This window comes from Alexandromys fortis, unplaced genomic scaffold (assembly GCF_014885135.2).
Source record: "Alexandromys fortis isolate MF-2015 unplaced genomic scaffold, M_Fortis_MF-2015_v1.1 scaffold_52, whole genome shotgun sequence".
Lineage (NCBI taxonomy): Eukaryota > Metazoa > Chordata > Mammalia > Rodentia > Cricetidae > Alexandromys > Alexandromys fortis.
In genome coordinates this window covers 9,780,968-9,793,894 of record NW_026067929.1, presented here as the reverse complement: position 1 = coordinate 9,793,894, position 12,927 = coordinate 9,780,968, and the positions used below count along the sequence as shown (strand labels likewise).

The window sequence follows — 12,927 nt, the reverse complement described above, 5'->3', positions numbered from 1 at the left end:
AGACCGGTTTTAACCCAGGCTTTTTCAGACCCAGGCCAGCTGGCCTTGGTGAGTTCCCGATAGGACATCCCCATTGTCTCAGTGTGTGGGTGCCCCCCTCGCGGTCCTGAGTTCCTTGCTCGTGCTCTCTCTCCTGGTGCTCCTGATTTGGACCTTGAGATTTCAGTCCGGTGCTCCAATGTGGGTCTCTGTCTCTGTCTCCTTTCATCGCCTGATGAAGGTTAATATTCAGGAGGATGCCTATATATGTTTTTCTTTGGGTTTTATGGCACCTCCAATCCTGTGAATATCAATCTTCAGCCCATTGTTTCTGTTTCTATAAAGGTTCCTTGGTGGAATTCAATTTTTATCTTGAGTTAGGAGGTATCCCTATATGTAACAACTTCATTTCAAATTCTCTATGACATAATATTGACTTAAATTACCCACTAGGATTTTAGGCATCTTTCACATTTTCAGTCTTTTGAGGCAGATGAAACAGAAATGGAAATCCAGTCCTTAAAGTCAGATGATGGGTTATGCCGTTCATACGGTCAATGCTCAGACTTGCGGTGTTTGTAAGATCAAGTATTTTTAAAGAATAAGATCACATTACACAGAAAACTACTTTTACCATGGAGTTATTGAAAAGTAAACCACTTTATGAACCTTTTCTAGGTTTTAAGGTAGTTGTTTTCCAGAGATGCCAGTGTCTGTGACTCCTAGAAGGGTCCTGGAACTTATTTACCTACATTATCTAGGAAGTCAGTCAGTCCAGACTCGGCAGAAGGCTGATGACATCTTTCTGCAGGCTGCTGCTTTGTCCTAGACAGCATAGGAGCTACAGGCCACCCTATCAACCACTCACTTTTCCAGCTCTTAATTTGTACAAGCCTTGGCTCCCACAGGTCAGCCCCCCTAGTGGCCATTTTAGTGGTCCTCAACACACTTGTAGGGGAGGTCTTTCCATCCCAGTGTCCTCATTCCAGTCACACTCCAAGACCAGAATATAAACATCACCCTGTTCCTTCCCTCTCGTGTGCATGAGCAACTGTGTCCTATTGTCTTTAATCAGTTCCTAGGGCACTCACCACAGCAGTTCTTTATGCTGTTTTCTGGGTCTATGGTAAATGTTCCTAGATCTGCTCAGAGCTCATCCTAGCCCTATCTCCTCGCGAAAGATAGGTATTCACTATAGGACTTCTTGAAATTCTCCTTTATCCTCAACAGAACCTCATGACTATAATGTTTTCTTTTTTAAATAAATTCACTGTGAGGATCATACTGTTATATCTCAACTTGTTCCCTTCACTCACAGTACTTCCCAAATGTGTCAGAAGTAAAGTAACACTGCTAGGGATATAGCCTAGAGAAGAACTCCTGCTTAGCCTATGCAAGGTCCTAATTTCCATCCCCATATTTCCACTCTGGCTATAAACAGACTCCTGTCTAGACGTTACCGCTAGACCTCAGAGATAATAACTCCAATAGACTGTTTTATGCCTTCTCCAGCATCACAAGAAATGAATGTTGACACAATAATTTATGCTTGCATCCTCTGTTATTGGACCAGACCACTCCAGTTCATGGACAGGGGACTTATCACAGTTTATGGCATGTAGCAAATATTTTAACCAATGAGAAAGAGCAACAATAGGTTTTAGAGCAAAATTATGCCTTTCCACTTGTACACAATTTAATCAGAAAAAACTAACACCCCCCCCCACACACAAAAGGTCATATATCCTAAATTCTGTAGAAATTCTAAGAACACAGGCATGATGCTTAAGGGTACTACACACTCACTATAGTGAACATACACTGAGCTTTGGACTTAAGGCGATGTAAGGTGGGGTCTTAGTTACTTCTCTGCTGATGTAACAAAACACCTCAACAAAATCAACATAAGGAAGAGTGGGTTTGTTTTGGCTTATAGTTCAAAGGACAGCCACCATGACAGGAAACTCAAGGTAGCAGGAGCTTGAATCACTTGGCCATATTGAGCCCAACAGTCAGAAAGAAGACAACAACAAATACTTGTGATGAGATTCCTTCTCCTTTTTGTGCAGTGCAGAATCTCAGCCCTAGGGAGGGGTGCTGCCTTTAGTGGATGGATCTTTCTACTGAAGTTAACCCAATCAAGAAAATCTCCCACAAGCACACTTAGAAACCCTTCTCCCAGGTGATGGTAAACCCGTTCAAGTTGACAATTAAAACTAATCATTGCAGGTTGCAGTGTGCCGTCAAGGCTAGGACGCAGAGGTGAAAATCATCCAGTTTACAAGAGTCCTTGAATCTGGGAGAAAATTCACCAAAGGAAAGAATTCAAGATGTAAGAGCAGGGATCCCCTTGAAAACAGTGTATTTTTAAGACAGCCATCAGGAAGTGTAGATGACTGAGACCCAGGAGGGTGGGATTAGATTTGAAAAGGTCAGATATTTCACAAATTGAGTTTTTTTCTGGGATAGTAGAACAGTGACTGCCATTCCTACCAATTTTCTTTTAGATGAACAATTCCTCGTGCATTGTGGGAAATTTTAGAGGAGACTTATTCTGTGTAACTCCAGAAGTTAACATTTTCTCTTTGTTTTTGTCTTTAGTGTATGGACACCAAGACTCTACAGAGGCAATCTGGCATTCAGGGCAGCGATGGTGCTGATGAAGAGACACTTCCCCAGCTGGCTGCAGCCATCCTTGCCCTGTCACTCCAAGGAGTTTGCCTGGGGAGAAGAGACTTGCCTTCCCCAGATGACTTCACGAACTATATTTTCAGTTTCTTGAATAGGACCAGTTCTCTCCACCTATCCGGTAAGGTTGTTTTTCATGAATTTCATTTCTATGTCTAATTAATTGTGCCAAAACACAAAGGCCAGAGCATTGTGTTGCCTGAATTTGCTCAGGTCTGATTTAAACACTGTTTATCTTGGCATGTAAAGAGAGGACAGATGGCTTCTTAGGGCAGGAAGTCTATCGGCTGATGAAGCATAAACGTGAACTTGGCTCACTTGTGTATGGATGGAAATCAGGGAAATAGAATCAAATGAACAGATTTTAAACCTGCCTTGAGAACTAACTAAATAAAAACACTTTCTTATTGGATACATAACATTGGTCCTGAGACGGCAGAATAATGAAATGGTATTCAAAATGGTTCATGAGAGTCCATAGCAGCTTGAGTGTAACCATAAAAGAAAACCGTTTGTGTTTAAACATCAGTAGCTTGTGAGCTATTCATTTAATTTGTTTATGATAAGCAATATTTGGAGGCTCTGAGATGAAACGATGTCAGGAAGGAAATGTGAATATTAATTTTTGTATGTTTCTTTGTATTTCGTGTGGAAAATGCCTTGATAAGCGTCTGAAATGGTTTGACAGTTTCTATATATGAATCCAAGTATCTGTCAGTAGATTTTCTTTCTAATCTCATTATATAATATCAACCAAAAATAATCACTTCTCAGTTTTGAAGAATGTTGGATCACATTTTCCTGAATTTTAAAAATATTTTTATTTTTTTAATTGAATCCGGATCCAGAAAAGATCCACAAAATGAGTAGGAAGTTGGATCAGTAGGTAAGGTGCTTTCCATGAAAGCATGAGAAGCTGAGATCCCAGTATCTAAACAAAGCCAGGCACTGTATTGATCTGTGAGCCCAATGTTTCTATGGCAAGATACACAGACAGAAGAATTCCCCAGAAGCTCATGGGCCAGCTAGCCTGACATACATAGTGGGAACAAAAGACCCTGTTTCTACCAAGGTAGAAAGCAAGGACTTCCTCATATATAATATGTATGTGTGTGCCTATACTCAAACAGACACACACACATGCATGCGCGCGCACACACACACACACACACACACACACACACACACAAACTAAAACCCATTAAATGTAAAATGTTGGTAGATTTCTTATTTCCTTTACAAGTGGAAGTTCTATTTTATCACAAATAATTTTGTTGTAGGGAGTAAAGGGTGTTTACCCTGGGGATTGCTGATTGCATTCAGAGTTAACTTGCACTTCTATGCATCACCTGTATGTTGGTGGTTGTATGTGGTGGAGATTGTATTCATTTTCAGTTATTTAGTGAAGAGCCCCTTTTTATGGTTAGTGACCACCATCCGAAGACTTGGAATATTTGCTTCTCTTTTGTATGAGATCCATAAGCTTCTGATGGATGTCTAAATTGGCTATTTGAAGCTTATAAAATGATGTTCTAATGCTCTCATGGCCTCCCCACTGCTCTCTGGTCTTTTGATCTCCAATGGAGGAATTTATAGGAAAAACACATAGTATAGAAGATAAGCAAAGTTTATTTTAGAGTAGGTACATCCTCAAGTGATGACAATAGACAGTAGACAAAGGAGCCATTGTGAACAGGACACCCACAGGGTGAGAGTAGATGATGACCAAAGATCACTGATGCAACCTACATTGTAGGTAAATTTTACATTATTATTTTTTCAATTCTTTTTATTATTGTTTTTATTGAGCTATACATTTTTCTCTTCTTCATTTCTTTCCTACCTCCTCCCCTTCTACCCTCTTCCATGATCCCCATACTCCCAATTTACTCAGGAGATCTTGTCTTTTTCTACTTCCCATGTAGATTAGATCCATGTATATCACTCCTAGGGTCCTAATTGTTGTCCAGGTTCTCTGGGCTTGTGAATTTTAGGCTTGTTTTCTTTGTGTTATCTTTAAAAAGTCACTTATGAGTGATTACATATGATATTTGTCCTTCTGGGTCTGGGTTATCTCACTCAATATGATGTTTTCTTTTTTTTTATTCATTTTTTAAAGATTTCTGTCTCTTCCCCACCGCCGCCTCCCATTTCCCTCCCCTTCCCCCAATCAAGTCTCCCTCCCTCGTCAGCCCAAAGAGCAATCAGGGTTTCCTGCCCTCTGGGAAGTCCAAGGACCACCCACCTCCATCCAGGTCTAGTAAGGTGAGCAACCAAACTGCCTAGGCTCCCACAAAGCCAATAATTGCAGTAGGATCAAAAACCCATTGCCATTGTTCTTGAGTTCTCAGTAGTCCTCCTTGTCCGCTATGTTCAGCGAGACCGGGTTTATCCCTGGCTTTTTTCAGACCCAGGCCAGCTGACCTCCGTGAGTTCCTGATAGAACATCCCCATTGTCTCAGTGTGTGGGTGTACCCCTCGCAGTCCTGAGTTCCTTGCTCGTGCTCTCTCTCCTGGTGCTCCTGATTTGGACCTTGAGATTTCAGTCCGGTGCTCCAAAGTGGGTCTCTGTCTCTGTCTCCTTTCATTGCCTGATGAGGGTTAATATTCAGGAGGATGCCTATATGTTTTTCTTTGGGTTCTCCTTCTTATTTAGCTTCTCTACGATCACGAATTATAGGTTCAATGCCCTTTATTTATGGCTAGAAACCAAATATGAGTGAGTACATCCCATGTTCCTTTTTTTTGGGTCTGGCTTACCTCACTCAGTATAGTCTTTTCTATTTCCATCCATTTGTATGCAAAACTCAAGAAGTCCTTGTTTTTTACTGCTGAGTAGTAGTCTAATATGTATATATTCCATACTTTCTTCATCCATTCTTCCATTGAAGGGCATCTAGGTTGTTTCCAGGTTCTGGCTATTACAAACAATGCTGCTATAAACATAGTAGAGCATATACTTTTGTTGTGTGATAAGGCCTCTCTTGGGTATATTCCCAAGAGTGGTATTGCTGGGTCCATGGGTAGGTTGATCCCAAATTTCCTGAGAAACCTCCACACTGCTTTCCAGAGTGGTTGCACAAGTTTGCATTCCCACCAGCAATGGATGAGTGTACCCCTTTCTCCACAACCTCTCCAGCAAAGGCTATCATTGGTGTTTTTGATTTTTGCCATTCTGACAGGTGTAAGATGGTATCTTAAAGTTGTCTTGATTTGCATTTCCCTGATCGCTAAGGAAGTTGAGCATGACCTTAGGTGTCTTTTGGCCATTTGAACTTCTTCTGTTGAGAGATCTCTGTTCAACTCAGTGCCCCATTTTATAATTGGGTTGATTAGCCTTTTACGGTCTAGTTTCTTGAGTTCTTTATATATTTTGGAGATCAGACCTTTGTCAGTTGTGGGGTTGGTGAAGATCTTCTCCCAGTCAGTGGGTTGCCTTTCTGTCTTAGCAACAGTGTCCTTTGCTTTACAGAAGCTTCTCAGTCTCAGGAGGTCCCATTTATTCGATGAGGCCCTTACTGTCTGTGCTGCTGGGGTTATACGTAGGAAGTGGTCTCCTGTGCCCACGTGTTGTAGAGTACTTCCCACTTTCTCTTCAATCAGGTTCAGTGTGTTTGGACTGATATTGAGGTCTTTCACCCACTTGGACTTGAGTTTTGTGCATGGTGATAGATATGGGTCTATTTTCATTCTTCTACAGATTGACATCCAGTTTTGCCAGCACAATTTGTTGAAGATGCTCTCTTTTTTCCATTGTATACTTTTAGCTCCTTTATCGAAAATCAGGTGTTCATAGGTTTGTGGGTTAAAGTCAGGGTCTTCTATTCGATTCCATTGGTCGACTTCTCTGTTTTTATGCCAATACCAAGCTGTTTTCAATACTGTAGCTCTGTAATAGAGTTTGAAGTCAGGGACGGTAATGCCTCCAGACGTTCCTTTATTGTATAAGATTGTTTTGGCTATCCTGGGTTTTTTGTTTTTCCATATAAAGTTGATTATTGTCTTCTCCAGATCTGTGAAGAATTTTGATGGGGATTGCATTGAATCTATAGATTGCTTTTGGTAGAATTGCCATTTTTACTATTTTTATCCTCCCAATCCAAGAACAAGGGAGATCCTTCCATTTTCTGGTGTCCTCTTCTATTTCTTCAATATGATGTCTTCTAAATTTACCCATTTGCCTGTAAATTTTAAGATGTCAATATTTTTTCCTTAGTGTAAATGTACCACATCTTCTTTATCTATTCTTTGGTCGAGGGGCAACTTGGTTGTTATTTCCTGCCAGCTAGTTCTCTGGGAGAGTTTGCTTCTTTTTGTTCTAGAGTTTTCAGATGTTCTGTTAACTCACTAGAGTGAAAAATTTCCAACTTCTTTACATAGGCCTGTAGTGCTATGAACTTTCCTCTTAACATTGCTTTCATTGTGTCCCATGAATTTGGGTATGTTGTGTGGTCATTTTCATTGAATTTTAGGATGTCTTTAATTTCTTCCTTTATTTCTTGCTTGACCCATTGGTGACTCATTTGAGCATTGCTTAATTTTCATGTGTTTGTGGGCTTTCTTAAATTAGTGTTGCTGTCAAATTCCAATTGGAGGCCATGATGATCTAATATATGCATATATAACATGAGGTTATTCCAGTTTTTTTTGTATTTGTTTAGGTTTGCTTTGTCACCTAATATGTGGTCAATTTTTTAAAAGGTTCCCTGAGGTGCTGAGAAGAAGGTATGGTTAGATCGAATGTTCTATAGATGTTTATTAAGTCCATTTGAGTCAAAACATCTGTTAGTTCCCTTATTTCTTTCTGGCAGACATGTAGTGATTGTGGGTTGTTGACATCTCCCACTATTAGTGTGTGGGGTCTAATGTGTGCTTGAAGCTTTAGAAGTGCTTCTTTTACATATAAGGGTGCTGTTGTATTTGAGATTTTCTCTTTATGAATTTTTCCTGTAACTGATACAAAATGTTCGTCTTTTGATTGATTTTAGTTTGAAGTATATTTTGTTAGATATTAGGATAACCACACCAGCTTGTTTCTTAAGTCCATTTGATTGGAAATTTTTTTCCCAACTCTTTACTCTGAGGCAATGTCTGTCTTTGAGTTTGAGGTGTGTTTCTTGTATACAGCAGAAGGATGGATTCTGTTTTTGTGTCCAATCTCTTAGCTTGTGTCTTTTTATAGGTGAGTTGAGTCCATTTATTTTAAGGGATATTAATGAACAGTGATTGCTATTTCCTGTTGTTTTCATTGTTGGTGATAGTATTGTGTGTGTTTTCCCCTTCTTTGAGATTTGCTGCTGTGAGATCATCTATTATCTGTGTTTTTGTGGATGTAGCTATCTTCCTTGGCTTAGAGTTTTCCTTCTAGTACTTTGTATAGGGCTGATTTTGTGGCTAGGTATTGGTTAAACATGATTCTGTCATGGAATATCCCGTTTTGTCCTTCTATGGTGATTGAATGTTTTGCTGGATAGAGTAGTCTAGACTGGCATCTGTGGTTTCTTAATGCCTGCATAATGCTTGACTAGACCTTCTGGCTTTCTTGTTTTCATTGAGAAATCAGGTGTCAGTTTTTATATTATTTTTTAAGACTGGAATAGACACCTTTCCTGTGGGATATTTTTTACTCCTCTAAGTGATTGAAAGGCCCATTTGGATTGATCCTGACAGGAGAGAGTGGTCATCTAACCTTGCTCTTTATCAGAATGCTTCCTGCTAAATGGTAAATTTAGGAGTTCATAGAATCAGTTATAGACTGTTATCAACTCATGACCTTCTTGGACCTTTGGAATGTCACACTCTTCTCCCAAGAATGACTCAGATTCATTCTTTTGGCCATGAATGAAAGTCTGTAGTTTCAGACCTTGTTGTTGAAGCTGTTGATATGAGTGAGGCATACACCTATGGTATCCTTCAAGTCTGATAATATCTAGTTACCTATTTGTTGATATTATAATTCTATAATGAAAATATTTCCTTCCACATTAATTTTGTTTCGCTTGGGATCTTTATATTACATGTGTATATGTGAGTGAAATATGCATGCATTCATGTTCACATGTGTATATACATATATGTGATATATATAACTATATATATGTATAAATATACCATGTAGAGGTCAGAGGTTGATGTTGGATACCTTCCTTGATGACTTCCTTAAATGTTGAGTCAGAGTCTCTTGTTTGAATCCAATATTCAGAGATTCAGCTGGTCTACTTAGTTAGCTTGCTCTGGAGATTCCTTGTCTCTGCCTTCTGAGTACTGGGATAATGGGTGAGCTACTACTCTGACTGACATTTTCTTGGGTGCTGAGGATCTGAACTCTAGTTCTCATGCTTGCATTCACTGAGCCATCTGGGCAGCTCTTTGATAATGTTCTCAAAGGAAAATAACAAATTATTTTCAAGATTTTCCTGGCTTGTTTGTTGATCATAACTAACATGATTAAATTGTTGAGCCCCCCTTCAAAAAAAACACTGTCATGCATGCACACTTATATGTGTGTGTTTATATAAATACTTAAAGAAAATGACATTTATAACATGTTACATATTATATCCCATAATGAAACATATCTTTCAACTTGTTTGTGCTCACATGTGTGTTTTATTATTTGTATGATAGAAGTTTCCAGATACCCCTTTTTACATTTATGTTTAGGCAGCTCACTTTCTTCCTGGCCATCTTAAATGAGGGTTTCTTTTATGTATCTTCTGGTTGGTTCTTATATAAGTGAGAGCAACTGACTTTTATAGATTAACTTTATAATTTGCTCCACGAAGACTATTGTTTTTACATTGCTTTTCTGAGGAGTGTCAGATATATATTTTCATCATTTCCAAGCAGTTATGGCTTTGTCTCCTTCCAGTTCCTGTAATTTTGCTTGCTCTCTTACATACCTGATTTAGTTAATAACTGAAATACAGTATTAAGTAGTATTGTGGGTGACTTGTGCTCCTATGGTTCTGAGTTTGAAAAAAAAAGAATGCAGTGCGTTCTCATTAAATATATATTTATAAATATAACTACAGAATTTCTTTCATTAACCTACAATTTCATGTTTTTAAAGCTCTCCATTCCTTACAATAAAGTTAAATAACCTGAAATTTTTACCAAAAGGGAACTTTGAGTCATTTCTTTACTTCTGGTGTTACCAAGATGGCTCAGTGGTAAATAGATCTTGCTTGTTTTTCAGAAGATTGGAATTCTGATCCCAGCATCCATATCAGGAGGCTTGCAGCTTTCTTGAAAAACCAGCTTCAGGGAACTCAATGCCTTCTTCTGACCTCTGTAGGCAACTGTATACACATATACATACTTAGGCACACAGACACATTCATGCATATAAATACAAAAACACATTTAATTCTGTATTTCTTGTCATATATGGATATTGGCAAAAAATTTTATCATTTACTGTTTACCAGGATTTTGGTGTTTTTTATTTCTGATTCATTGTGAGGGACTGTTTTGCTGGGTATAAAACCATTGATTGACAAGTGATTCTTTCAGTTCTTTGAATATGTCATCCTACTATTGAGGGGGGTAGAGCCACCATTGTTCAGATAGGAAGTCAGCCATCTGCTGCCACATATATATGAATCATTTTAGCTTGATGAAGATCTTGGATTTTCATCAGTTTGACTATAATGTGTCTGAACATGAATGTTGGCTTATTTAAATTGATTGGTGTTTAATACGTTTCCTGAAATGCTAATGAAGATTCTTATGACACACTTGAGAAGTTCTTGGCCACTCTTTTCATCAGTTTTTCATCATTATTCTTTGTCTCTCTTTCTGTAGCTGTCAATCCATGTCTGTTGATAATAAATGTTCTTTTCTAAGCCTCTGAAACTTATTCCAGTTTTTCTTTCTCTATTCTTCAGGAAGGATTATTTCTGTTACCCACTATAAATTATCAGTGAATTTTTTACCTTCTGCTTTCTCACATATATTGTTTAGTGCTTTTGTGATTGTTTATTTTAAAACAATGTATTTTTTATCTACTTATTGAAAATTTTTTTACTTATTGCCATTCTTCACTTTTATTATTTAAGTATGATTTTCTTTAGTTCCTTAAACATTCTTTTGCTAACTTCCTTGAGGACTTTGAAACTAAATCCAATATCTGGGATTACCCGCAGATGTATTTATCATTTGCTATTTCTCTTTAATACCAGTCACTCTTTTCCAGTTATTGAAAGCTCATATTATTTTTTGTCGCTGAAAATTGGTCATTTATAATAAAATTGCTTGGTGTATTTTTATATAACTAATTATACTGTTTAAGAAAATTACAAAGCTATTTTATTCACAGATAAGAAGAGTAATGCCTTATAGACTGACTACTTTATTTAATCATTCTTTGTATATATAATTTTCAAAGTGTAGAAATGAATTGATGGAACTGAACTGCAATATATGTGTGCCATCAAGAGCAGAATTTTAAAACATTAGAATCTAGTGAACCTCTCTAACCTTAGCTTGATTTCATGTATTTTATTTGTTCTGCATATACCTCTAAAAGGAAAGTATTTTCATTGATTTGTGTACAACAAAGAAATATATAATCTGATGAGGATGTCGAGTGCCTTCAGGGTGTAAATGTTCTGAAGATCAGGCCAGTTTCTACTTTACATTTTCTAGTTTGAGTTTTTATTACATTGTAGTTATTTTATGTGTATGTGTGTGCGAGTGTATGAGTATGTTTACATGTATATGGTTGTGCACATGAGTGTGCCACAGTTCACAAATGAAGGTCACAGGAAATTTTTCTAGAGTTGGTTCTCTCTTTTCACCATGTGGGACCTGGGATCAAAGTGAATCATCAGGCTTGGTAGCAAATATCTTTATCCCTGAGCCATTTATCTCTCCCCTTCATTATATGATTTATAGCAAATAAAAACATGTCTCAATGAAATGTATGTTCTCTGAATGCTCACTTTTGTTATTTCTAGGGTATAAAAATATAGGATTCTTCTGGGATGATTAATTTTTCATCCAAGTTTAATCAAGGTCTTTAGAGGGAATCAGCACCCACGTGAAGTACAAATACTCTTTAGCTTTGTTCCATTATAACCATAAACCAAGTTTACTTTGTAAAAAGTCTGAGCTGTGGTCTTGGAAATTGTGACTACTCAAAATGTGACCTGTCTATTTCATGTGACACCAGATTTTATTTGAAATTTCTAGAACTAGAACAACTCCTCAACACACTTTCAGCCAGAATGGCCTGTGCCAAAAAGGATTTCCTCCATCAACACCAAAGGAGAGAAAACATGACAATACACAGTTGGGGAGAACCTAAGTCAACTATAGCAATGGAAAAAGAGTCTGATGACCGTTCTGTTTCCTGGGATCAGGTATTTTCATTTTTTTATGTTATCATTCTTTATTGTTGAAGGACATTGATAGTTCTGTTAGAATTATGGAAATCCTATGAAGATAATAAATATTTTTCTTTGTGGTATGTTTATAGTTTTCTTTTTCTGTACATTGATTTCTAAAGACATAGAAATAGACCTAAAATATTTAGGGTTTCTCTTAGGTCTATATTAAACATAGGAATAATTAATTTAGAAAAGATACACTAAACATATATTATTAGCTAGTAGTTAGCTTGGTAGAAAGAATGCCATACTGGTTGAAGATAGGCCTAGTCCTTACAAATCATACAAATCAGTGGGGGATTTAAATATTACACAAGTGAAAATAATGATAAGCAGTCTAAATTTAAGATGGATTAGTACTAGATTCCTTTGTGCTTTGACTAATGGAAGCATATGTGTGTAATAGATTGGTCCTTTCATATAGTTTTCGGGTTTGAACCTAGGCCTAGGTAAATATATCCTTTGAACTACATCCTTAGCCCTATTAAACTATTTAGCTTTTTCCTTGACATATGTGTGCATGCATGCTTGTGTGTACACATGTGTACCCATGAGTGTAGAGGTCTGAGGGGTACTAGAGTCACCCTGATTGATAGGGTCTTTGATTTGAACCCAGAACTCACCGATTCTGCCAGTCTAGCAAACCAGTTTGATCTTGCAATGCTGTCTGTTCTTGCAGTACACTGAGAGTACAAGTGGGTTGCCACAGCTGCTCAGATTTTTTTTCATTTTTTTTATTTTATTGAGAATAAGAAAAAAAAGTTTCCGCCTCCTCCCAGCCTCCCATTTCCCTCCCCCTCCCCCACTCTACTCCCCCTCCCCCCTCTCTTCTCCCCCTCCAACCTCTCTTCTCCCCCTCCCCCACTCC

General features: G+C 37.9%; 1 protein-coding gene across 6 annotated transcripts in view; it reads left to right on the top strand.

Annotated features, from left to right (window-relative positions):
* Positions 1-12,927, top strand: part of Slc39a12 (solute carrier family 39 member 12) — a 110,048-nt gene that overhangs the window by 15,055 nt on the left and 82,066 nt on the right. For all 6 annotated transcript variants that reach the window (XM_050144754.1, XM_050144755.1, XM_050144752.1 and 3 more), the window contains exons 3-4: positions 2,581-2,788; positions 11,863-12,032. In XM_050144754.1, the coding sequence (XP_050000711.1) occupies positions 2,581-2,788; positions 11,863-12,032 (378 nt within the window). The remainder of the gene's footprint in view (positions 1-2,580; positions 2,789-11,862; positions 12,033-12,927) is intronic.